Raw genomic sequence first — 21,023 nt, 5'->3', positions numbered from 1 at the left:
AGAAAAACGATCTGACAACAGACTCGGCACAAATTCCCATTAGAAACATTTTAAGCAATTGTATTATCTTCTGTTAAATGAGCGGCGCTTTGGTATGTTTATTTCATTGAGCTTTATATGAACTAGAGCAGGGGTACTCAAATACAAACATTAAAGGTCCACAAATAATGTTTTCATTAAGACAAAGGTCTGACTCTGTAAGGTCAGTCATTTCCCTCTGTTCGCCATGGTCATCCAAGAGCAGGGATGCTAATAGGGAGGATTATACTGCTGGATAAGAACACAAACACTGCCAGGAATCTGTGTCACACATGAAACCGTTTTCTGTGCTAGTCTTGAACTTAACAATAAACATACGTATTTAGTACTTACATACAAAGGTCCATTGGGGTATGTCTTTTAATAGGTATTTAGTACTTACTGGCATACAAAGGTCCATTGGGGTATGTCTTCCAATGCTCGAACACCCCAGCCCTTCGTATTGGTCTTGAAGAGCTGAAGTCTGGTCCTGAGGATGAAGATTCTCATTAGTAGTTGTATATCATTTGTTTTCTAACGTCACAAATAAACAACAGACGCCAAAGTATCTAGTCTTTGATAATACAGAGGACACGCATGAGGATTTTAACCCTACATTAAATCATAACCCTATTTTGACCATGATGACTAAATACTCAAAATCTGCACAAATTTAAGGTAAATCACCGTCAGTGAAATCTGTCACATCCTGATCCAGCCTCAGACCAGTAGGAGTTGTAACTACATCAAATGTATGTTGATTTTTACGGCTGTAATCTGGACACATCTGAATGTTCATTCCATTGAGCAGTGGTTCTCAAATGTCCATGTCAACGCCCCCCCCACCAACTAAAAAGATTTTGTGCCAGGGACCGACAAGATTTGTGTTGTTACAATATTTAAGTAATATTCCAAATTGTTTAAAAGAGATTGGCTATTTTCAAATGGCGGATGTATGTAGGGTTAAAGTGGTTAAACTACATTTTGATGCTATATCAACTAAGCTGTGGACCCCTTGGCACCCCCTGAAGGACCCCTGCGGGTCCACAGACCACACTGTGAGAACCAGTGCCATTAAGAACCACATCATGATGCAGTTACCTTAGTCCATGTTGTACTACACGGTTCTTGCAGCCCCTCCCACAGGAACAGGCATGGTTACACTCAAAGACGAACGGAGGGTCTTCAAGGTAGAACTCTGGTAGCAAGCGCCCTCCCTGAGGGTCAAATAACAACAGAAAAACATTCATTTCCTCATATACTTGATTTGATCTCTGCAAAACTGACACAACAGTTAACATTTTCATTTATTTTCTGAGCACACAAGCACAAGCCTTACCTTGTCGTACCAACATCGTAGACTGATTTCTTCATCATACAAACAGATACTAGCCGAGCAGTTTTCTTCACACACACAGTGCTGTGGGCCAAAGGAAGAAAGAAAACGGTCATCTCCCACTGCTATGCAATTTAAGCCTGATTACTCCATCGTACAACGGTGTGTTGCATACCGAAAAAAAAAAAATCTACAAGCTTACAATGCATTGCAAGAATGCATTGTAAGATTGTAGATTATTTTCAACACACAATATTGTTGTATACCTATATGACTTAACTGAGCATTTGAATTGATTTCCATTTTCTCTCTGTTAAAGAAAATACTCGCTGCACAAATACCAACAAGACAAATTCATAAGCAGTTAGTTTCCCTGCATGGACACAGTTGTGATGTAATGCCATGGTGTCCTACTCCACTCACCTGTAAGTGAGTGATGTCTCTATTAATATTTATGGGGGACGTGACACAACACTCGGAGATATATTGGTAGTCGTCTGGATAACTGTCGTTGTCCACAGAGTTGACACAGGGGACTGGAACTCTCTCCTGCCCCTGAGCTATGTCTCTGTAAAAAGGAAACAAAAGCACAAACTAGAAAAGGTTCTCCTCGGAGCACAGTCCTCCGCCAGGTCAGGTAGGTTATTGTGGGCCAGCAATGTTCGGAATTCGCCAATCAGGATGGAATGTGAAAAATCTGACGGAACCATCTTAATCACTTGAATCCAGAGATAATGTGTACCGATTTGCATGATAGGAGTAATATGAAAAAGAAAAGTGTTGCAAAAATCGGCCTCCTGGTGGCGCTGTAATAGGATGTTCAAAGGGTGGCATTTGTTCCTCAACGTAGTGCGAATGTGCGTGCAAACTTTCACCGCCATCGGACGGTGCGTTCATGATTTGCTGCATTTTGTTCAAAAAGGGACGCTCCTGCGAACTTTAGATGGCAATCTTAGCCAATCAGGATGAAATATGAAAAATCAAACAGATCGGTCTTGATCACATGATAGAGATCATTTGTACCGATTTGCGTGAAATTTGGATAAAATCTGAAGGCTTAATATCCAAAATGTGTTTTACATAAGTTGGCCTCCTGGTGGCGCTATAAGAGGCAGATGTGAAAAATGCAGTTTTTGCAAGGTTTTTCCTTGGCCTCTAGGGAGTGCACATACAAAGTTTAACACATTTCGGTGCAGTTATAGGTAAAAATAGCACCACCATGAGGCTGATTTGAAACATTTCAAGTGGCATTTCTTCCTCGGCCTAGTGGGAATGTGTGTGCAAAATTTCACGAAAAAAACGTGAAAACCAGTGGTGTATGAATGTGTATACTATCGATGTGTGGAACATGTAGTGCAGGTGTGTGGATGGAAAGCCGAGCCTATAAGAAAAATAATATGGAGCACTGAGGGGAGAGTGCTGGCAGGTCTGAGTACTTGACGCGACGCGTTGTGAGCTTGTAGATCGGCTATTTTTAAATAGCCTATGTATTAAATAGGGCTAACCTGGTTAATGTATGTTTAACAATGTCCCTAGGAAGCAGGGAGGGAGGGGCGGGCTTTATAAGTCCTCCAATTGTCCCCCCCCCCCCCCCCCCCCCCACACACACACAGACAGACACATGCAGTTTGTTACAAGCTCTGCAATGTTTGTAGTAAAATATCAAAACAACTAATAATGCAACATTACTCCACATGAACGTTGAGTAGAGCTGCTAAAACATGCTTGTGACAACAAAACATTGGAAACAGAAGTGCATTATCTCTATCTGACCAAACATAGGTGAGTTTCTGCAGGTGACTTAACTTAGCTAATTAGCGGCTTAGCATTAAAGGAATTGATGGAATTTGTGTGTTTAATTTCACTTTTAGTTTACTTGGTAAAGCAACAACTAGTCAGGAACAAGCATTGTTGTGTTGTGTGATGTGATGTGAAGTGAATATGTTGTATTGTTGAGCTGTGTTTGATTGTGATGCTAAGACAGGCTATGCTGGCCTAGACAGTGGTGTAAAGTAACTAAGTACATGTACTCAAGTACTGTACAATTTTGAGGAGATTTTACTTTACTGGATAAAAAAAAAAAAGTCAATACTTTTACTTCTACTCCACTACATACCAGAGACAAATATTTTACTCCACTACAATTATTTTAAAACTTTGGTTAGTTACTTTGTAGATTTGGATTATTATTACAAAACATACCACTTCAGCCTATAGCCTATATAGTTAGGCTATTTGAAAAAATAGCCGATCTACAAACTCACAACGCGTCACATCAACGCTTTGTGCATAATGAGTACTTTTACTTTTGGTACTTTAAGTATATTATGATGCCAATACTTTTGTACTTTTGCTGAAGTAAAGTTTGAATACCAGACTTGTACTTGTAATAGAGTATTTCATAGAGTATATAATGGCTGTATTGGTACTTATACTCAAGTCAAGATTTTGAGTGCTTATTGCACCACTGGGCCTAGTAAATCACTTCACACATTCTTCACACAGAATCCTGGATGGCTTGGTTCCAGGCTTAACATAATTTATAAATAATATTTTCGGAAATCTCCAAGGGAAAAAATAATGGGTTTTCTATCTGTGACACCACAAAATGGCCGCCACTGCTATGCTCTATAAGTGTATACAGGGTATTTGCACATGTATAAAGTTACAATTTAATGACTTTTAATACTAAATTGGCCAAATGGTCAAATATTACGTAAGAAAGAAGCAAACTTTGTGAAAATAGCCGATCTACAAGCTCTACATATACTAGGCTGTGTATCATAGGCGGCGGGTGAGCTTGACAATTGGGAAGGCTGGGGGTCGGCGGACGCCGAAATAAAAAAAATGCGGTTTCTGGGCGGATTTTGTTAGTTTCTTTTTTGTTTTTGGTTATTTTATTTCAGTTATAGGGTTAGGTTTAGGTAAGGTTATTTAATTCTTATTTTTCATATACTAGGCTGTATGTTGTGACAGGATACAGTATACGTATATGTGGCTCTCGGTTACTTGAATTAATCTTTCTTTCTTTCTTCCTTCCTTCCTTTCCTGATTCTCAAGGCTGGCAGAGGTGTTGCAGGGGAGGATGGAGATGGCGGGATACGCCCGCTGAAAGGCTCATCCGAGGATGCCCTGCCCTAGAGAACGAGATCTGGAGATCTCTCTCTATCCATGGGTTTGTCTGCATGGGGGATTCCTCCGACGACTTGGTCCGCAACGGCCGAAGACCTTGTCCTTCTCGGGGGTTTCCCCTAAAGACGGCTGATGAAGACGACTCAAAGTAGGAACCTCTTTAGGACTGTCACGATTATGACATTTTACTTTACGATTAAATGTTGCTCAAATAATTGCGATGAACTAGGCCAAATTAATTAATTATTGCATAAAAATGTGTCTGTCTTCGTAAACAAAAGGTGCACGGGTCAGATATGACAAATAACTTGCTTAACTCAATAACTTTATACGTGGAAATAGCAGTCTGCTATTTCCACTATTTTTGAAAATGTTTGAAAACATATGAACATTTTTCAACATGGAAATGATTATGACGATTATCCAAAAAAGTATTGCGATTATCTGAAATACTTGCGATCAGGTGAATATGTAATAATTGTGATATACCTAATTTTTCCTTTTCCTTTGCTGGATGCTGCTGCTGCTGCTGCTGCAGCTGCAGTTTGTGTTGTATGATGTTTTTGTTTTATGCTGTTCGTGTTTGATGCTGTTTGTGTGTGGTTCAAGATGTGGTTCAAGATGTACAGTAGCTCTGTTGCTGTCATGTTGGGGCCCGGTGTGGCAGTGAAACATGTTCAGTGACTGTTGGTTTGTGGCTCTGGGTGGCTCTGTGATAGAGACAATTTGCATGAATCATTTTTTAGACATAGTCCTCTGTAAATCCGGATCATTTGAAAAGGTCACTTTTTGGTAGGTACCAAAAGGTCACTTTTTTCTGGTGTAAAGTGTGGGGGGGGAACCAAGTTTCCCACCCCACCTCAGCATCTGCCAGACTAGTGGCGCACCTCCTACCGGCTCCAATACAGGTCTCCGCCAGGTCAGGTAGGTTATTGTGGCCTCGATCCTGGTGGTGCTATAATAGGCCAATGTGAAAAGGGTGCCATTTCTTCTTAGGCCTTTCAATTGGACATTGCATTCATGATTTGAGGCATTTTGTTCCAAAAATGTGTTTTGCAAAATTAGACCTGCAGGCCAATGTTAAAAGGGTGGCATTTGTTCCTCAACATAGTGTGAATGTGCGTGCAAAGTTTGACCGCAATCGGACGCTGCGTTCATGATTTGCGGCATTTTGTTCAAAACAAGCCACTACTGCTGATGTGAATCTTAGCCAATCAGGATGGAATATGAAAAATCAAACAGATCCGTCTTGATCACATGACTATAGAGATCATGTATACCGATTTGCATGAAATTTTGATAAAATGGGAAGGAGTAATATAAAAAAAAAAGTTTACATAAGTCGGCCTTCTGGTGGCACTATAAAAGGCAGATGTGAAAAATGCAGGGCAAAGGTTTTACCTTGGCCTCTAGGCACTTCTGGACAGTTAAACATAAAACTGACCTGTGAAGGAGTCTCTCTGCATTCTTCGGGCACGTGAGGTACTTGGCTTCCCTCTCCCTCCGGTTAGCTTGCAGGACGGCCCACCAGACGGTGGAGTCTGGAGGCGTCTCTAACACTCCATTCTTCAGGTTGACGTCCAAACCGCTAGACAAGAAGAGCCTGAAAACAAAAGGAGAAACTCGGCCACTTAAAATGAGCCTCTTTACCTGGTATCCTAGTTACTTTGAAGCTCTTAATTGTTCGTTGCACTTTATTTGAGTGATCATTTACCCTGTCATTTGTTGATACTAGGGTTCATGTAATTGACTCTGTTCTTACACGTACTGTATAAGTCGCTCTGGATAAAAGTGTCTGTTAATTCCCTAAAGTCAGTGAGTGAGCGAGCTTGCGTGCGTCTCAATATCCTGCACTCACATGACACATTCCAGCCTATCCTCTGGTGCAGTGATGTGAAGAGGGAAGTCACCGTGGACGGTGGCCTGAAGGTCACAACGTGCATCCAGGAGCCACCGTGCCATGTCACCACTGTCACCAAACGCTGCCTCCTCCTGGAGACATGACAACAACAACAACAACCCAAATTAACCACATGAACCCTAGTGCTCCTCTAAGAGGCATGTCATACAAAGTCTGAAACTTACTCTGTGCTCTTTAGATACCTCAATGAAATGTTAAAGTGTGCACATCGGAGAAAAAAACAAGAGATAAGAACATGTGTGATATGTCTTCTTTTAATTTACTGAACCGATTATTTAACACCAATTATTTAACAGATAACATTCAAGTGTTTATTCATAAGCGTGTCCACTGGGCTCTCATGGACTTCAATATATTCCATCAAACTTCCAACTCCAGTTTGCCTCCCAGAGCCATGACCAATCTGCCGGCTGGAATTGCCGGACCAAGAAAGTGATGTTTCTGTCCTTTCCTTTTACATAGCCTTGGTGCCGTGGGCGTGCCAATATCTATCACTTCCTGGCTATGATATAGGACTATAAGACAAGGATGGGTCAGTGTCATAATCACTTCCTGGCTATGATATAGGAGAATGGGTCAGTGTAGTCACACAAGCATTTGCAAATGGCTGCACTGGGAGACAAGTTCTGAAGATGATATTACAATAAATGGTGTTAGATTGTACTCTTAGCCATTTTCTAGCTGAATGCCATCATCAACTGTGTATGTGCTATAACCCAGAAACTTACCAGATACACTGTAAAAGTCCTTATTTAACTCCAAGAGAGTACACATGGAACAGGTCCATTTGGTTCATTTGTACTCCTTCAGAGTTAAATTAAATTAACACTGTGGATGTTACTGTATGTAAGCTGTGACATCCTGTGATTCATCACTCATAATCACCTTGTCACTGATGCTGATATCAGCCATTTAGACCAGGGGTCTTCAACGTTTTCAGGCCAAGGACCCCCTAGCTGAGACAGATGAAGCAGGGACCCCCTACTCTATATTGCATAAAATTGTGTTTCAGATTATTATTATTTTTTTAGCCTCTTTGCCAAAAATGTTCCCCTCAGAAAAGGACCCCTATAGTAGCTCTGAGGACCCCCTAGGGGTCCCTGACCCCCTGTTGAAGACCCCTGATTTAGACCATTCGTTCTCAAGTCAAGGACTACCATCTTAAAAGAGTTTGTGCCAGGACCCCCTAAAGAGAGGTTTTGTGTTAATCATTTTTTTCTAAATGATCTAAAATGTGTCAAAAATAAATAAATAATCATAATATAGAATATCTGAGGGTTTAAAAACATTTTCAAAAATGGGAGATCTACAAGTTCAAAACAGATTACATCGTGACAAATGGAGATTCTGATTGCAATTTGTAATAATATGTTAATATGACATTGATGCTTCTGTCAAAATAAAAAGTGGTCCTTTGGATATTAGAATGGAGTTTCCATACAGAGGTGTGTGGTCACATGATGGGTCAGTGACAGAGCTGTGGAGCAGCAGCACTATAGCCTGGCATGGCCAGACTAATATCGCTGCGTAGATATTAGTCTGAAATCTCTGTGTGGAACCTGCATTTCCAAGTGGCGAATTAAATAAAATGCCTCTCGTGATAAACCCGCCCCATATTTGCATACTGGGCCCTGATTGGTCCCTCACTACTTCGGAGGGAGTGAAATCCAATCACAACTGAGCGGTGACAGACCAAATCAGCCGAAGGCTAACCTGACAGTCCATCTCTACCAGCCCAGAGAGGTTCTCAACACTGTTGTAATGACCACACTTTGCCTCTAGGTGGAGACACGTGAACCCTTCTACATCCTGAGGAGTCATAGGAAACCTCACAACATTTGTATCCATTAAAACACACATTTCCGTGAAATTGACTAATTGCTCTAAACTACTCTAGCTGCCTTGAAATATATGTATCATATATATATATTTCCAAGAATCAATCATTTTAAGAGTATATAGCTGTCGGAGTTAAAGCCCTTCCTTACCCTGTGTGTGGAGCTGGCTACAGCTGTCTCTATGTGGTCGTTCTGGCAGGCCTCCATCAGTAGTGTGGGCTGGTCCTCATCACACATAGCCTGAATGGACCACACCACAAACATTATGATTATTAATGATTATGTAGCAATGGCAAATTGATTAGTTTGATTCCAGGGTGTCAATTGGGTACGGCAAGGTATGTCTGCTGCCATAACCTTGGCTTCCTGGTCAAAATTTGAATTCAATAATCTGTATTGATTATTGTGTTATCAAAGTATTGCAAAATAATCGTCTCTGTTGGATGGAAACCTCATATGTCCAAAACTGTTACTTTTCAGGATTCAAATAAGAAAATAGCAAAAGTAGCAGATCTACAAGCTTGTGGATCTGCTACTTTTGATGCTTTTGTGCGACGCTGTAATATGATCAAGTAGGACGTTAATTTACAAAAAACAAAAATGTTAGAATAATTATGGAGATAAGAGGTTTCTGCCCGACAGCAACAATATGAAAGATTAAAAATGAAAAGGAACAATACAACGAAGGTTGTATGTGTTCTTTTTGTCAAGCAACACCGTCGTACCACGGAGTAGGCATAGAGCTGTGTCGTGATGCAAAGTTTCCTCCAGGTGTCGTGTTGTGGTTTTTTAGGCATTAGTAGGCCTAAGAGACTGTTACTCAAAGTGGTGGAGGGGGTTCCAAATGGACCCTTATTATATAGGTCTGTATATAACTCTGAGGGCCCATCTGGTTCCACTTGTGCACTCTCAGAGTTTTGGGGGTCATTGAAATTTAAAAAAGGTTTGAGAACCACTGGCCTAGGTTACTGGGGCTTATGCTCTTCAGTTTCTATTTGTTGCGTTTTAACCTGGTGATCTTGTCTGTTAATGTGATATTGTTGTTGAATGAAAAGAATCAGTCAAAGCAATTAAGTTGCTTAATTGTCAAGACAGGTAGCCCTTGATATGTTTCATTCATTTCAACTGAAACGGGCATCGCATCTGATGAATGACTATCATTCATCAGAATGATAAATCCATCAGAATGATAGATTCATCAGAATGATAAATCCATCAGAATGATAAATTCATCAGAATGATAAATCCATCAGAATGATAGATTCATCAGAATGATTAAACCCACAAAGTTCCGTGGCTTATTTCTCTCTTCTGCTCTCTGACCCTGCAGCTCTCTGTCCATGGTGCTGAAAACGGAACGGTGCATGTCAGAGAAAAGGACAATATATATTGATCAACACACTGTGCAGGCCAACATAATGTATGAACTATTCACAACAGAGGGATATGAGACTGCATTTGAAAGCTTAACCATCTAAACCCTGGATACTTGGTAAAACGGACATGAGTTGGCTCTGTATTCTAATAACTTTTTTCCCCTCTACACCAAATCTCTTTGACAAAAATAGCCAATCTACAACCTAGCCTGACAACACGTTGTCAGGCTATTTTTGGCTAATGCTCCGCCCAGAATATGGATGCTGGGGTTCAAGTGGTTAAGTTGTCTCAAGGCATTTATACACATTTGACATGTTACATTTGAGCCTTTATGTAAAGCCCATGAAATGTGTGTTTGTTGGCCATTGATATTGATGCCATCAGGTGACCTTGCCATACCTATATATTTTTTCTGAATTGGTTTGATTAGCTGTTGCTCACTTCATATATATGTTCCACTTACTACTGAGTTGCATGTGTGTGTGTGTGTGTGTGTGTGTGTGTGTGTGTGTGTGTGTGTGTGTGTGTGTGTGTGTGTGTGTGTGTGTGTGTGTGTGTGTGTGTGTGTGTGTGTGTGTGTGTGTGTGTGTGTGTGAGGCCAAATTAAGCATAATAGCAACGTCACCTGCCAGTCTCCTGTATTGAGCAGAGCCCACATTAGCATTCATTCATTCATTTAAGCCCTGCTCATTATGCTAGGTTGGGATGGCTCAGGGTAGAGGACCTGCAATGGGTTGGTCTTTAAGATACTCAAGGGACCAGTGCCCATATACCTGTCAGACTTCAAAAGAGCAAATTCGGCACAAACATGGGTATGAATTCATTCTACTATTATGCCACCAACATGTGGACTGCCCTACCACCAGACACCTTCTTCAAAAAACGCCATAAAAGAGAACCTGTCTGCAATTTCCCCAGTAGGACCCAATAGACAAATCTTCTAGCTAGCTAGCTCGATCGATCAATCGATCAATGTGTCTATTATGACAGGCCCAGTGCAGGGACACTGGGGTTCATGTGGTGGTCATGTCTTTGCAGACAGAGTGACATACATACATACTCATTACAATAGTTTCACAGTCACTTCACGGCTCCTCTAGTAAGATGTTCTTAGAGATAAAAGACCTCTGAAAACTGCCTTTTCACATTTAAAATGGAGTGATCTTATACGTCTTAAAACATTCAGTATTTACAGTATAGGTGCAGGATGCCCCACTCTTTCACACGCACAATAACAGATAGTTTGAATACTTATATCCTTACTTGTATGAGCATGTGACAGATCTCTTGGTGGCCTGCTGCCTCAGCTGCAGCATAGAGCGGTGTGAGTTTTTTCTGGGTCTCCATGTTGAAGTTGGGGTCTATTCCATGCACTGCAATGAAGACACATTTTTGGACTGTGAAGTGAGACTTGTAATAGCCAATTGAAACCACCAGAGGGCATTTAACGCACCTAACATCAGCACGACTTTCTTGCGCTCCCCGTGTTTGGTTGAGATGTGAAGCTCCTTGAGATGGAAGTGCAGTTTCTTGGGTCTACTTGGAAATGAAAATGAAAATCAATGATCAAGACAGTGTGTGTAACTTGATGCAAGTCACATGATGGGGCAGCAGTGATCTGAAGGTTAGAGGAGTGCACTTGTAACCGGACGGTTCCCGGTTCAATCCGGGGAAGTGAAACCATGTTAAATCATTAAGACCGGGAACGCATCTGTGTAATTTTTTTATTTGAGCTAAAAAGCATTATTTTACACTTTGGCTATTCAAAAATAGCAGATATGCAAGCTCGTAAATAGCTCGTAAATTCAAAAATAGCGTGGCACTCGGTGCCGCACTTCAAGCTTCTATTTTTGAAAAATCGGGAAGATGTGTGCAAAATCTTTTTTGGGGATGAACTATCTCCCTTTAAGTGGTCAGGTGGGCGGGCCGCGAGATTTCAAGTGGGCCTTGATCCAGAAAAGGTCGGTCACCACTGCTTTAGAGATAAGACTTACTTCTCTGTAGCAAGGGCCAAAATGATAATCTGCATTGTTTCTTTATGAGGTCCTTGAAGGGTCGCAGGAGCCATCCCCATCCCCATCCCAGCCTGCGGTGCTTGGCTGCCTGTCTGGGTTCCTCCAGGAATAGAGGTGTCAAGCCCCTGTCCAGAATGACTGGGCAGAGGGCTGTCTGCCCCGACACCCACCTCACCTCTTACAGCTACATGAGATGAGCTGCAAAGACAAGAGGCAGGGGTCATTTACTTCTATGGTACATTAAAACTGCAATGTGCCATTTCTGACTGACTTGGGCTGCAAGTAGACTCCAAAACAACACAATCTAATATCAACGTGACCCTGTCCCATATATAGCTATCAATAACTCACTTTTATTACTATCGCATCCAGTATTTTTATTTTTTCATTTGTATACATGTCATTACTACCTAGCAAAGTCGAGCGGCGGCCATTACTATTCACCGCTGTGTTTTAAAACTTCTTAAACGCTCTCAAACTTTTTTTTTGTGGAACAGAATTTCAGAACAAATTTCAGAACAAAGATTTCTTTTTTCATTGCAGTTGAAAAGGCTTTAGAAATGTGAGAGAAAGACAGTTGCCATGGATCAATGGAGTGGAATTTTTTGTTAAAACTTTCTATACACGTTTGAAGGACCATGACAAAGACTTTTAATGTGTGGTAAAACTGAACGTCATGAAACCTTTAAAGAAACTGCCTCTGTGTAATGTTTGATACAAGACGTATGTTCTGTTCCTATCCATTCTGTTCTTGTCCTTGTTCCATATCTTCTGGTCACGTCATGTGTCCACTGTACAATACTGTATATATTCTCTATGTGTGTATTAAACTTTAGAGCTTGTCGTGTGATACCGCCTGGTGTCAAGTGGTTCTCCGCGCGTGCGACGCAGCGCGAGGCGTTGTGAGCTTGTAGATTTGCTGTTTTTGGCTAAAGTTCTCCTCAGAAAAGGGATGCTATGGTTCAAGTGGTTAAGGTAAAAAGAAAAATCATATCACACAAAGATTTGGCGGACCCCCTGTAGTAACTCTGAGGACCCCCTAGGGGTCCCGGACCCCCTGTTGAAGACCCCTGGCTTATGTAGATGCACATGTGTGTGCTGGGTCAAGCAAATGAAGTCATTAATCATGACAGTTACGTTCCACCAATGGGTCTCAATACCGTCGTATACATCTTCCCTCTCACTCTCCCCTTCTGTCACAAATCACTGCTGACACTTTCCTCCATCCGTTCCACCCCTGCCTGCTCTCTCTTCTTCACCGCTCTTCCACACTCTCCATTTCTTTAGTTGACCCCATGCAGGTACTTAAGCTCCTTCACCTTCGCCCCCCCCCCTCTACTCCTTGCATCCTCACTGTTCCACTGTGCTCCCTCTCGTTCATGCACACATATTCCGTCTTAATATACTCCTGCATGACTTTCATTGCTCTTCTCTCCCGTACATTCCTCCACCAGAGAGCGCATACATATGGGGGCACACAGTTGACAGGTGTGATTAATTACCCGGCACCAATCTCAACGTATATACCTGTTAACTGTGTCTCATAAGTATGAGTGTTCCCCACTGATGTCAGGACAGCAGAGTCACTGCCCATCTTTCGCCGCAGTCTGAAAACCCACCTCTTCAGGAAACACTACCCTGACCCTTCCTCTTAGCCTTGCCTACTTGTTGTCAATTATTTGTATGCGCTCTTGTTTTATTGGATCTTGTTTACTTGATACACTCATTTGTTTTAGCTCTCAGTTGATTTTCCTATTTGTCTCATCAGTTTAAGAAAGTAGGTAGCTGATATATTGCACTTTTACCTTAGGTATACTCTTAGTTTCTTGTTTTAGAAGGGAATGCACTTAAGACTTCTGGTGATTAGTAGTTTCGTTCCCTACCTATGTTGAATGCACTTATTGTAAGTCGCTTTGGATAAAAGCGTCTGCTAAATGACTGTAATGTAATGTAATTAATGTTCAGTCCTGCAATCATTTCGGGTCCCAAAACATCAGGTCCGTGTTGTGATAAGCAGAGATATTTTACTAAACACACTAGTTTTCTGCCAGAAATCTCAAATATATATGAAATTAAATAACAATAGCTGACCCCAAGTCACAGCTATTAATTATAGGGGGAGTACACAAGCACTGCTACTTTTAATGCGGCCACAATGACTCCCCTCCTCTGGAGGGCATGGGTGTGATGTGATCTATGGCCATGTAAATGGAATACATGAAAACTATGTAATATCACAGCTATTTTAAGGATATGCGACACCCTACCTGCCAGTGGTGGTCTCTGGCCTGCCCCCGGGTGCCCCGGGTTTGGCTGGACCCTGCGTGTTCGGTCCTGTCCCTTCACTCATCCTCCACGAAATTAACACGGCTACGTTTTTTTGTTAAACAAAATAGCAGGCGTGCGCTTCAACAAGTCGAATATGTTTTTTTGTTGGTACAATTCACTTCACGAATTCCATCAATATTGGCCCACTGGGAAGGGGGAGAAAAAAGATGACAAAGTCAGAAAGCAATCTGTCTCTCTTAGGTTTCAGCTGCCACATATAATAAAACAAAGCGATCCTTATATCCAATGCATTGTCCTGTGATTTCTGCCTGATGGCTCGCTGTAATGTGGCTTCAATATAACCTTCAGTAGTAATGAGTGCATGTGACCACGGCTGCCTATCGGCCTATGGGTTGCTGGAGCGGGTGAATAGGCTATTTGGATCTGTCTTCTCAGCTGCCCGGGACTCTCTCTCAAGTGTACACAGCATTCCACAGCACAGCCATAAACACTATATATAGCCAAGCATCAACCTGATGGACAGTCAAGCACAACATAAAAGTCAAATACAGCTTGGTTAACTAGCCAATCAGAGCGGGGAGAGTGGTTACAGAGTGGTTATATATTTACTAAACCCCCCCCCCCCCCCCCAAAACAAATTTAAGAAAGAATGATTAAAATCGGCCTTTAGGGCGATACCGCAGGGTGAGACCTGCTACTGCAGGGGTCTTCAACGTTTTCATGCCAAGGACCCCCTAGCTGAAAGAGAGGTGAAGCAGGGACCCCCTCTATATTGTATGAAATTGTGTTTCAGATTGAACTTTTTTTGTTTACTTGGTCTGCTCTTTTTTCTCTCTACACCTCTACCGGTCCTCTTTGCCGAAAATAGCCGATCTACGTCGTTGTGAGCTTGTAGATCTGCCATTTTTGGCTAAAGTTCTCCTCAGAAAAGGGATGCTAGGGTTCAAGTGGTTAAGGTAAAAAACTAAATCATATCACACAAAGATTTGGCGGACCCCCTGTAGTGACTCTGAGGACCCCCTAGGGGTCCCGGACCCCCTGTTGAAGACCCCTGTGCTACTGAGTGTGTCTAAACCGGAAGCACTGGAAGTACCGCCCGCGGAGTTAGGTTGATGATTTGTAGATCTGTTTACATCCCCCGTGCATGAAACCTACGTTGTGAACGATAGAGAAAGACAGCTTCTGGGGGAAGTAGCCTACTGTACTGTATACATCATTGGTTCTCAAAGTGGGGTCTGGGAACCCCCAGGGGTCCTTGGAGGGATACCAGGGGGTGCCCAGCAAAATGTGTTAATATAGCATCACAATTATTTTAACCACTTTAACCGTTTATACTTTGGCTATTTAAAAAAAAATCGTGAACATTTGTGCAAATCTTTGAATATATATATTTTTAAAGCAAACATTTGTAACTCAAATCTTTGCTTCTGGGGGGGTCCCTGGAACAAAATATTTTGAGATGGTGGGGGTCCGCAGTCAAATACATATCATTTTGGGGGTCCTTAACATGAAAAAAGTTTGAGAACCACTGCTGTAAATACACCGGAAGTCCCCCCCTATAGACATGATCTGTGTGTCAGGTCGTTACCAGGCTGTTCTCCTCGGAGATGAGAAGAGGCTAGGAACAAGGCTAAAGGACTTTACAGACAGGAAGCCACACAATACCTGCCCTGCATGCGTTGTGTGGGATCAGCAAGTTTAAAATGTTTCAAAAACATTACAAATTTGTCAAAATAAAATCATTGAAAATAGCAGATCTACAAGCTCAAAATGTGTCGCATCTTATCACATTGTGAGCTTGAATCAGGAGAGAATCTTGGTCCATGCTGCCACAATGGTCAAGTCTTTAATTAACAACAGAGGCACCGTGACACCTGTTTCATTTGTCACTCTGCCACCATCATTAGGATAAAGACGCTTGTTTTTCGGGGGCCGTATGGGAACAGGACGAGGACCACTGCAACAACAAACAGAGTGTTTGACACAGAGAACAACTGCTGGCTGAGCAGCATGCCTTCTGCACAGCTTCTTACATTCAGCCTTTACCTACAGTGGAGAGCAGTAGGCCTACATATTTGGTGGCAACAAGATGCAGTACTTTAATTATCTGTGGATATTTAACCCAGAGACATTCTCCAGGAGGAAGGTTAAGCCAAAGTAGTCCATGAGCCAGAGCCCCAAAATTGAGCAATGATTTATCGAAAGAGTGGGCAAAACCATACCTACTGTATATTAAATTGTTTATAGGGTCAATATAAGTAAATACATATATGATAACCTTTCCACAGGAGCAGCTTTTTCATATTTATCACACATTTTGTTATTTTCCCCATACGTATATGACAGGTGAAAAAATAGTTGACATTTGACATTTAAAAAATAGTTATAATGAAACTTCCCCAGTTGATTACTTACAGTCCACGAGTCAGAGCCCCAAAATTGAGCCCGATATTGAATATTCCCTCGTTAAAAACCTTTGACTCCAACATCTTAACAAAATGAAATAAGAATGTTCACTCTGGCTTTGTCCAATGTTCCAGTGTTGATTCTGGAAAGTTATGCAAATTCGGGCATATTTTCCTAATGCCTCATTTGCATATTAAAATATACAATTTCAGAAAACTTGTAATACGATAAATCATTGTCTTCATGTAAGTAATCAACTGGGAAAGTTTCATTATGATAACTATTTTTTAAATGCTGTCATTTTTTTCACCTGTCATGTACGTATGGGGAAAATAACAAAATGTGTGATAAATATGAAAAAGCTGCTCCTGTGGAAAGGTTATCATATATTTATTTACTTATATTGACCCTATAAACAATTTAATATAGGTATGGTTTTGCCCACTCTTTCGATAATGACATCTTGTCTGGCTCATGGACTAAAGGGGAAAAGGCTGTGTTGGATGATTGATGTGCTGTTCCTGCTGGTATACACCAAATGCTGTTGGTGTACTGTATACTATACCAAGAGCACAATGCACATGTACTTATGCTGATGATCTCTTTTTTTGCTCCCTCTTTCTTTTTACAGGGCCAGAGCTCAGCTCTGGACCTGTTTCATTATTCGCATTATTTTAGTTCTTCTGCCACTTTTGGCAGTTCTGGCTGAACCGTGCTGTCGCTTTTTACGAAACTCGGCCATATGGTAGATGGTCATGAAAAACGATCAAGAAATAATTCTCACGATCTTTCGTCCAAAGGTGGCACTATAGCACTCAATTGAAAATGGCAACTTTGAACAGGTACAACTCATGCCCTGTTTGACCTACAGCCATGAAACTTGGATACACATATGCGTCTCCTCATGCTGAACAACTTTCACCCTCTGACTTTTGACCTCTGACCTTTAGATCTCCCACCATTTTGAATTATATGAAAAACAGTCATTGGCTCCTAACTTCTGCGTTTTTTCACTTATGGAAAATCCGCCGCTTTTGTTTTGTTGGCAAAGGTCCTAAGTTCATGTGTAAAATGTTTCGTGCAGATTACTCAAAAATCCCAGGAGGAAATAGATTTTAACTATTGCAGTTTTATGAAAATTATTCATCTGCCCCTAACACATACATGCAAGACTCACATTTCTTTGAAACGTTGCAGTAATGTAGAGAGTCATTCCAAATATCACTGAAACCAATCTCACTCCAATTGGCCAAAGGGGGGCGCTATAGCAATTTTTTGAAAATGCAAACTTTAAACAGGCAAAAGTCATGCCTCGTTTGGCCGAAAGTCGTGAAACTTGCTTACACATGTGCCTTGACTCATGAGGAACACATCTATCGCTTTGACCAGTAAGCTCCGCCCTTAGATTGTCCGCAATTTTGAGCAGTTTGAAAAACACTTCAAAACCAGGATTTTAAAGCTATTTGCGTGAAACTGTATCATCTGTGTGACCTCCTTTTTCCCAGTTCCTTGTTTGTTGGTCCAATGGCGTCTCCCTTAAATGAGTGCCTCACAATCTCAAGCTCGCCAGTTCAAGCCTCACTTGATGCAGACTTAATTTAAGTTGAATTGCAAACAACATGACTGAATCAATGAATACATGTGCAAATGGTAACGATAACCTGAAATGCTTATTTGAGAGTACGTTTTTTCAATGTATGACATACTTCATTCTGAAAATAGCCGATCTACAATCTCAAAACCTTTCAGATAGCAACGTGTTTCTGAGCTTGTAGATCGGCTGCTTTCACTGTTTTCGGTTGCGAGGAGACATACAATTTCTCTATTGGTAAATGGTTTGTGAATGAGTGATCTTAGTGTTGGCTTGGTTCATGACAGAAGGCAAGAGTTTATGATCTTCAACAGACAACATCAGCCTGGACAAAGCTATAGCACTATAGGTAGTGTTGCAGCCTATTAGTCCGAAGGTTGAGAGTTCGATTCCTGTTAATGGCAATAGGTTGAGATGTCCAATCAATCCATTCTGTTTCCATCTCTCTCTCTCATCAATCTATTCCGTTTCCATGTCTCTCTTCAATCTATTCCGTTTCCATGGCGCTCTCTCTCTCTCTCTCTCTCTCTCTCTCTCTCTCCAGTTTCCATGTGTCTCTCCCTCTCTCTCTCCAGTTTCCATTACTCTCTCTCTCTCTCCAGTTTCCATGTCTCTCTCTCTCTCTCTCTCTCTCTCTCTCTCTCTCTCTCTCTCTCACTGGCCCCGTATTATTGCTATAGCTATATTTATTATTATTATTCCCCCCCTTTTTTGGGTCATTTTAATAGAGAAATGCCATTTAGTGACGTCATAATGCATAATTCCATTCTAGTGAATGGTAATGCCATTCTAGTTATTATTATTCCCCCCGTTTTTTGGGTCATTTAAATGGAGAAGTGCCTAATGCCATTCTAGTGAATGGTAATGCCATTCTAGTGACGTCATAATACTGATGTCATTGTATTATGACCCTACTATAACACTACTAACACTATCAATACTCAATACCAGCTCAACATTCTTAGCGATCCCACACTGTTTCTTCAGGAACAGTACTTTCTAGTTACCGATGCTGCTGCATAGTCTGAAGGAAGCCAAACCAACATAAGTTTTACTCTTATGTACCTGTACACGAGATGTCACAATCTCTATATATACAATTTGAATCCTGCGCCATGTCGGTTGTCCGTATGCAACGCCAGTGTGACGGTGTGACGTAATCTGACATCACGATGACAACGCCAGTGTGACGTAATCTCACGACAGCATGACATCACATGACATCACATCCTACCTATAAATTCTAGGATGCCGTCAGATCGCACCAGTTCGACGGCTTCCATAGTGATAAATAGTAATAATCTATACAAGGAACTCTCTCCACCACAAGAACTCTCTCCACCACAATGACGACAACTTCACCAAAGCCACGACGGCTGGAGATACAACGCCAGACATGGCGCACTGCAAAGTGAACGACGCGTCACGCTAGACGTTCGGGCCGCGTAGCGGCCCGAACGTAGCGGCCCGAACAACCTTGAACCTTAAACTTATGAAATAGCACCAGGGCGTAGCGGCCCGAACAACCTTGAACCTTAAACATATGAAATAGCACCAAAACATTCAATATCTTTACAAACATAAAACACTACAGTATATGTAGAGAGTAGGAAAACAACTGGTTTTATGGGTGGGTGTTACCAGATTGTTGTTTACACTCGTAAACAGTATTGAGGGTATTGAGGGTATTGAGGGCAACGTCACGACTATTTTGCTTATAGTTCATGGTTTATCAGTCCAGTCCAGTACAGGTCGTATCTCAGCGTAGTTCTTTATAACTCCAGAGAAGCGGACGGTCTTCAGTTCTGGAGTTCTGGGTTTGAAGTCCTGCCACAAATACTCTGGAGATAACACCTTGCTGGGTTTATGTATCCACATGTACCTACAGAACACACATTATACATTTAGATTACTACTACTTAAATACATGAACAACTAGAAAAAGTGCTCCTCGGAGCACAGGTCTCCGCCAGGTCACGTACGTTATTCTGGCCTCCTGGTGGCGCTATAATAGGCCAATGTGAAAATGGTGCCATTTATTATTAGGTCTTTCACGGCAATCAGACACTGCATTCATGATTTGAGGCATTTTGTTCCAAAAATGTGTTTTGCTAAATTAGACCTGCTGGTGGCGCTATAACAGGCCAATGTGTAAAGGGTGGCATTTCTTCCTCGGCCTAGAGGGAATATGTGTGTGTGAAATTTCACGGAAATCGCAAGCTGCATTCATGATTTGAGGCATTTTGTTCAAAACGGACCAATCCTGCAAACTTTGGATGGAGTAATGTGAAAAAATGGGTTTTGCACAAATCGGCCTCCTGGTGGCGCTATAACAGGCCCATGTGAAAAATTTGAGGCAGAGGTTCTGAATTGGCATCCAGGGAGTGTGTGTGCACAGTTTCACAGCGACCGGGCCAACGGTGCCGCAGATTTGGTGGTAACACACGGACAGGACGGACGGACGGACGGACGGACGGAGGGTAAAACATACTCTCTCGCCATGCCTTCGGCCTGGCGGAGACAATTAGATCATAATAATAGATCTAATAATAACTAAGACAGATGGTTGCAACTCAGTGGCATGTACAGGCCACAAGAGGGAGCCGTTGGGCAGAAAGTCACTCACATGTCAGGACAGAGAAAGATGCTCCAGTTCCTCTAAGAAGAGAAACCAGCACAAAGTGTGTAGATCTGATGACAGATCTCTAAGTACCTGTTCAGATGGCTCTATAGATCTAATAACAGATCTCTAAGTACCTGTTCAGATGGCTCTATAGATCTAATAACAGATCTCTAAGTACCTGTTCAGATGGCTCTATAGATCTAATCACAGATCTATAAGTACCTGTTCAGATGGCTCTATAGATCTAATCACAGATCTATAAGTACCTGTTCAGATGGCTCTATATATATAATCACAGATCTATAAGTACCTGTTCAGATGGCTCTATATAGATCTAATCACAGATCTATAAGTACCTGTTCAGATGGCCCTATAGATCTAATCACAGATCTATAAGTACCTGTTCAGATGGCTCTATAGATCTAATCACAGATCTATAAGTACCTGTTCAGATGGCTCTATAGATCTAATCACAGA

General features: G+C 41.6%; 2 protein-coding genes across 4 annotated transcripts in view; one reads left to right on the top strand and one right to left on the bottom strand.

The window, feature by feature from the left end:
* Positions 1 to 21,023, top strand: part of rab4a (RAB4a, member RAS oncogene family) — a 305,717-nt gene that overhangs the window by 56,297 nt on the left and 228,397 nt on the right. The gene's annotated exons all lie outside the window — the stretch shown is intronic.
* LOC311046589 (histone-lysine N-methyltransferase EHMT2-like) overlaps positions 1 to 21,023 on the bottom strand; it is a 29,446-nt gene that overhangs the window by 2,922 nt on the left and 5,501 nt on the right. For 2 of the 3 annotated variants that reach the window (XM_084058996.1, XM_084058998.1), the window contains 10 exons: positions 11,617 to 11,835; positions 11,076 to 11,161; positions 10,886 to 10,995; positions 8,396 to 8,485; positions 6,345 to 6,478; positions 5,931 to 6,089; positions 1,778 to 1,922; positions 1,358 to 1,438; positions 1,120 to 1,235; positions 422 to 508 (listed from right to left, as the gene is read on the bottom strand). In XM_084058996.1, the coding sequence (XP_083915122.1) occupies positions 422 to 508; positions 1,120 to 1,235; positions 1,358 to 1,438; positions 1,778 to 1,922; positions 5,931 to 6,089; positions 6,345 to 6,478; positions 8,396 to 8,485; positions 10,886 to 10,995; positions 11,076 to 11,161; positions 11,617 to 11,835 (1,227 nt within the window). The remainder of the gene's footprint in view (positions 1 to 421; positions 509 to 1,119; positions 1,236 to 1,357; positions 1,439 to 1,777; positions 1,923 to 5,930; positions 6,090 to 6,344; positions 6,479 to 8,395; positions 8,486 to 10,885; positions 10,996 to 11,075; positions 11,162 to 11,616; positions 11,836 to 21,023) is intronic. The other variant, XM_084058997.1, reaches the window with a different exon arrangement.

This window comes from Gymnoscopelus microlampas (assembly GCF_963454915.1).
Source record: "Gymnoscopelus microlampas genome assembly, chromosome: 1".
Lineage (NCBI taxonomy): Eukaryota > Metazoa > Chordata > Actinopteri > Myctophiformes > Myctophidae > Gymnoscopelus > Gymnoscopelus microlampas.
The sequence above is the reverse complement of the archived record's forward strand: the minus strand, read 5'-3'. Positions and strand labels throughout refer to the sequence as shown.